This window comes from Coregonus lavaretus (assembly GCF_964263955.1).
Source record: "Coregonus lavaretus genome assembly, chromosome: 9".
NCBI classification, from domain to species: domain Eukaryota; kingdom Metazoa; phylum Chordata; class Actinopteri; order Salmoniformes; family Salmonidae; genus Coregonus; species Coregonus lavaretus.
This window is the reverse complement of record NC_139996.1, coordinates 51,858,062-51,864,061: the sequence shown is the minus strand read 5'-3', so window position 1 is coordinate 51,864,061 and position 6,000 is coordinate 51,858,062. Positions and strand designations below refer to the sequence as shown.

At 40.8% G+C, this 6,000-nt stretch overlaps 1 protein-coding gene across 1 annotated transcript in view; it reads right to left on the bottom strand.

Moving 5' to 3' along the window:
* Positions 1 to 940: 940 nt before the first annotated feature.
* crabp1a (cellular retinoic acid binding protein 1a) overlaps positions 941 to 6,000 on the bottom strand; it is a 40,928-nt gene continuing 35,868 nt past the window's right edge. The window contains exons 3-4 of the mRNA XM_084168342.1: positions 3,934 to 4,047; positions 941 to 1,303 (exon numbers count right to left, since the gene is read on the bottom strand). Coding sequence (XP_084024468.1) covers positions 1,253 to 1,303; positions 3,934 to 4,047 — 165 coding nt within the window. The 3' untranslated portion in view covers positions 941 to 1,252. The remainder of the gene's footprint in view (positions 1,304 to 3,933; positions 4,048 to 6,000) is intronic.

Genomic DNA, 6,000 nt, shown 5'->3' with positions numbered 1-6,000 from the left:
GGTGAAGCGTGGTGACAGCATCATGCTGTGGGGATGTTTTTCAGCAGGAGGGACTGGGAGACTGGTCAGGATCGAGGGAAAGATGAACTGAGCAAAGTACAGAGAGATCCTTGATGAAAACCTGCTCCAGAGCGCTCAGGACCTCAGACTGGGGCGAAGGTTCACCTTCCAACAACACAACGACCCTAAGCACACAGCCAAGACAATGCAGGAGTGGATTCGGGACAAGTTTGAACCCGATTCGGGACAAGTTTGAACCCGATGTTCAACCCGATTGAACATCTCTGGAGAGACCTGAAAATAGCTGTGCAGCGACGCTCCCCATCCAACCTGACAGAGCTTGAGAGGATCTGCAGAGAATAATGGGAGAAACTCCCCAAATACAGGTGTGCCAAGCTTGTAGCGTCATACCCAAGAAGACTCAAGGCTGTAATCGCTGCCAAAGGTGCTTCAACAAAGTACTGAGTAAAGGGTCTGAATACTTATGTAAATGTGGTATTTCAGTTATTTTTTTGCAAACATTTCTAAAAACGGTTTTTGCTTTGTCATTTTGGGGTATTGTGTGTAGATTGCTGAGAAAAAAAAGTCATCAATTTTAGAATAAGGCTGTAACGTAACAAAATGTGGAAAAAGTCGAGGGGTCTGAATACTTTCCGAATGCACTGTATGTGATAGGCCTATCTGGCTTATATGATTCCGATGGTCACGATGCTTCTTGACAGTGTCATAAAGTGCATTTTCTTAGTCCAAATAAAGTGACACGGGATGGTCATAATGCTTCATTGTTTTTGTTCTACTTGTCAAACATGTTCTAGCTGTAGGCCCATTGGAGAGACTTGAGTAATGTTACCTTTATGTTCACTATTAATCCTAGGAAAGGCTTGAGTAACTCTATTTGGATACTGTCAAATATCAGTTTGAACACTCACACAATTTTTTTAATTCCATTTTTATTCCTGTTTGCAACATTGACAAACTCAACAAAGAAGATAGTGGTTGTAGATATGGATCAAACACTGAGAATCGCCGTTATTGCAGAACTGTAACAGACATTACCACACCACGAATTACCGTATTACGAAAATGTTGTTTTATGTAGACTATGCAGCCGATACTGCTGGATTACACAGGATATACTATATATTGATTTTTCAGCATGGCATGGAAATGGGGGGTTAAGGAGTGTTATAACCTATCTGACTGGTTATATTTTCTGCATTTTCTGCCTTCCCAGGTCGGCCTTGGAGGAGCTTCATTCTCGTAAGTAAATCCGTGTGCACACCACGTCGTCAGCCCCGAACGTCTAGGGAAAACAAACAAACACAGATTCCCATACTCAGTCATGCCAATGACCTCTCAATTCAAGCTCACATTATACCGTTAAGAGAATAAGTCAGCAAAGGTTAAGCTATAGCATAATTGAGCATTGGTTTTATTTCCACTATATATATATATATATATATATATATAACACCTCTTGATGGCAGATGAGTGCTCACGGTAATAGAACAAAGTAAGTGTACTCTGTGTCCTCAAAATGCTAACATTGAGGGTTCCTTGTGACCAGCTTTATTCTTTCCCATTTTTTTCTTTTGAAGTGAAGTGGGAAAGCTGTGCTAATTGTGAGACATAGCCTTAAACACTGATTTGAATCATAATCAATTAAATGGAGCATGCATATTTTATGGAAATGCGCCCCAGTTACAGCGAGAACTGCCAAAGACAATCAAACTATCACTTTGAATTTCAGCCTCTGAGTCTGTGTGCTTCCTTAAAATGAATGGTTGAGCCTTGAATCGAGGCCAGACTGTTTGTTTTGGCTTTTTCATGAAATTCCTGCATATATTTTAGTCTCACCGTCTGACCCATCATTCAAAAGACGCCGTCTGGGTGTAAGTTTGATGATGGATAACAACTCTTTTCCTCATGTCGAACTTAGATTCCAGGGTGAATTTTTAACAGTATATCAGTATCATCTTTGTGTAATTCAATGTTCTCAAGTATCAACTTGTGCACATTGGGGTTTAATTTGCTGCATTAGTGGTGGCTGCTATGTTGCTTGACTAAGAGGCTAAACGTTAAAAATATTTTAAGAATTTGAAATATTTGACTTCCTTGAACCCATCAAAACATTCTAAATCCTTTGAACTTGAAAGAAAGTTAAAAGCTACCTACACAAGAAAAGCCTGGTTAATTTGGAATTCAAAAATCAGAGATATCCGGATTAGAGGAGAGTGATATATCATACTGTATGAAACGACAGAACATCTGAATCCCTCTTGTAGTTACAAGAGAAGAACCCTGCCCTCTGTCAAGCCATGATGGGGTTGCGTCATATCATGTGCAATAGTCCATGGGGACCAGTGGAGGCTGCTGAGGGTAGGACGGTTCATAATAATGGCTGGAATGGAATGTCATCAAACACCTGGAAACCGTGTGTTGGATGTATTTGATACCATTCTGCTCCAGCCATTACCACGAGCCCGTCCTCCCCAATTAAGGTGCCACCAACCTCCTGTGCCGGAGACTGACGTGAGAAGAGCAGTGCCTGTCATACTTCAACTAGATCAATTGGATCCATTAGTGCTGCAAGGCACCCCCCACCAGCTTGAGGTCAGACATCCAACGTCACTTGAGCCCGGCTCTGTGCACCCAACACGCAGCTGGTTTTATTACTAACCCACTGGAAGAAAATCCATACATACGCTCCTTCCCGACCGTCAGTTTTATGAGCGATGCTCACACACCAGTATGGTGACTCATTGACAAGGAAGAGCAAGCATTTTATAAAAGGAAGATCTACCTTGTCATTTCTGAGCATCCATTTTCCACTTTGTTTGCAGTCAACTGTATTCCATTGGCGCATAATGGTGCGTTTGACTGATCCTGAACTCTTCCCATTCTATTTTACTTTTGGGGCTTTAGACTAAACCCTTATATTGAGATATAAGGCTCTGGACTAAATGACTTAAACCGGTATTCACTGGCTTCATGCAGCAGGAGTATAATGGTCTTGGCAATACTCTGTTATATACCCCTCTTGTCATCCTGTAATCCTTGCACATCTCTCTTAAAGATGACGTAAATGCTCCTCACTTCAGAAGATGTCCTCTCTTATAATATCATTTCCTTTATGTGGCATTGGGAAATGGATGCATTTCCAGGGTGGCTGCTTATGGGATTCTATTAACAAAGTATTTCATAGGGCACAGCAGGTGCTTTTAAATACCCGCATTATATATCAGTAGTTATGAGGTCTGTGACTGAGGAGTCGGGCTGGACTGCAGACAATTAGGTTTAGAAACATATTCATAGCATCTTATAGATGCAGTGATGGTGTATTATGAAACTGGGTAACACTTTATTTGGATAGTCCATCTGTAGATGCTCTACAGACTGAGAAATAGTTCAATGAACTATCTCCTAACTCTAGCTCTAACCATAACCTTAACCCATATCCTAATCTTAAACTTAACGCTTATCCTAACCCGAACCCTTATTCTAAACTTGACCCTAACCGTAACCTTAGCAAGCAGTTGCTTATCAACGGATAGTTTGTTGATAATAAATCCGGACTATCCAAATAAAGTGTGACTTGAAATTGGATAATAAAGAAATAGCACACAACATAGTTTCATAATGCTGTATGCATCTATAAGGTGCTATGACCTTTCTAAGGCAATATAACAGTTCATAACAATTTCAAGTAAAGGTTTACCAATAATTCATTTATATTCTATGCGCATGGATCCATGTCAAAATGGGAGTTTGTTTAATCACTCAAGTAGTCTCTTGACAGACTGGGAGCAGGAGATTTGGATCTGGGTGTCGAGGTTACCACCCAAGTTCAGGCTTTTGGCTAGCGATACTACTATTACTACTACGACTATTAGTAGTATTGACTATTACTATGATTACTATTGTAGTCCTCACCAGTATCAGCTCGTCTCCTTGCAGTTCTCTTGTCCAGTATGTCTTGGGCCCATCTCCATCCACCAGCGTCTGCTTGCACACCATCTTGTTCTCCGTCTCCCAGATTGCAAGACTCTGTGAGGCCATAGGAAGATATAGGGGGAGTAGTCAGTAGGCTACAGTACATTCATTGTTTTATAATATAAAACATAATTGGCAGATGCCTCCGCAACACAACTGGTAACTTTTCCTTTAACACACAGCAATATGTTCCACTTAGGGTGCCCTCGAGTAAATGTTTAAAATTGAAATAAAAACAGAAGACTATAAGGTGTATGACAACAATGTATTGTAATTATTGGTGTTCATAGGAAGTAGGAAGCAGAAAGTTTGGAGTGGCGATACAGAGCTTCTGTGTTTTATACTTTTTAAAATACTTATACGTTTTATTTTTTTAAGACAGTTTAAAGCTTTTGTTGTGTGTTCGGAACCATGGTGTTAGTGCTGTTCTTAACACACCTTTTTTGGCTGGATTTTACTGTCTCCTGGCGCTAACGTCATTAGGCAAGCCCCGGCTAGCTCCGACTAGCTAGGTTACTTGGCTGGCACCAACAAAGCTTGTCTCACATCACGGTTGGCTCTTGTAGCCGGGACTGCTGTTTCTGACCCGAGTATAAGCATGTCTGACTGCTCTGATTTGGAGTCGGATCCAGAGATGGACAGTAAAGCCATACAATGTGAGACCTGTGATATGTTCACCATAGTGGAAGAGTAAGGATTTACTGATTTATACACTTGTGAAAAGTGTAAACAACTCATTGCCTCAACAGACCAGATCATTGAGCTACTAGAGGAGAACAGGGTCCTAAAAGAATGTCTCGCTCTGGCTAAGGAGTCTTCAAGACTGCATGCTGTTTTTGATGCAACAATTCTAAATGACTGAGGTGATTATCCCTGGTGCTATACGAGATTGGGCTCCTCTGCAGTACCTACTGAGGATACTACCTTGGACCACTTTCCCGTATTAACACATCCCACTGACGAGAACCGGAGAACTACTGTGTCTTGCTCTACACCATCGAGGGGCAAAGTGGAATCAAGTTAGAGGTAGGAGAGGAGGAACATTCCAACGTATCCTCCCTCTGCCCTCTCGTCCAAAGCTGCGGCTCTCTAACCGTTTTACAGCTCTGAGCCCCCTGACTTCACCGGAGCCTTCCGACGAGGTCTTCCGCCGCTCCCCATGTCCTTCCCACTCCAGCTCAGTACCCAGTGCAAGATCCTCTGAATCAAAACTTAGAATGTTTAAATTGCTACCAATAGAATGTTATTTATATGGGGGATACAATCTTCCCAGCTCTGCAGATTTTCCTGAGAAGAGACAGAATCATTAAATCTTTTTTTTTGGTACTGTCCATTTGTAGCTTGTTTTTGGACACAGGTCCAGGAATGGCTAAAGGATTGCAATATTTACCTGGAGCTAACCCTGCAGATAGCATTACTGGGTGATCTGAAAAGTCATAGTCAATCGATCAATAATATAATAATACTTTTAGCAAAAATGTTTATTTTCAATTTACAATCTGTAGAAACAATGAGAATAGAAAGGTTCAGAACTTTTGTAAACCATCACAGTACAGTTGAAAAATATATGTCAAATAGAAATCCAATATGGATGGTGTTAACAGATAGATGGGTGGTGTTGAATGGAGTTGAAGGATGGGACTAATAACAACTAACAACAAATAATAACCACAAGATAGCTAATAATGTAAGCATACTGTGTCCATAATAAGTGTATAGGTTATAGGTTGAGAGCTTTTGTGAAAGAGCACAGTTAGAAAGAGAAGCAAACCGGATGGACATCATGAAAATGATCGGAGAGGTTGAGGGTAGAGGAAGTTCAGGAGTAAAAACAACAAAATATAATTATTGTAAAATTGACTGTGTCCATAAAATGTACATAGTATGTATAAGCTGGAAGTAGAGGCCTAAGCATTGTTGTTCACTAGTTTACTACAATTAGGGAAGGGGTGGTAGGGTTGGAAAGTAATAAAGGGAAATATATATGTGTATGTATGTATGTGTATG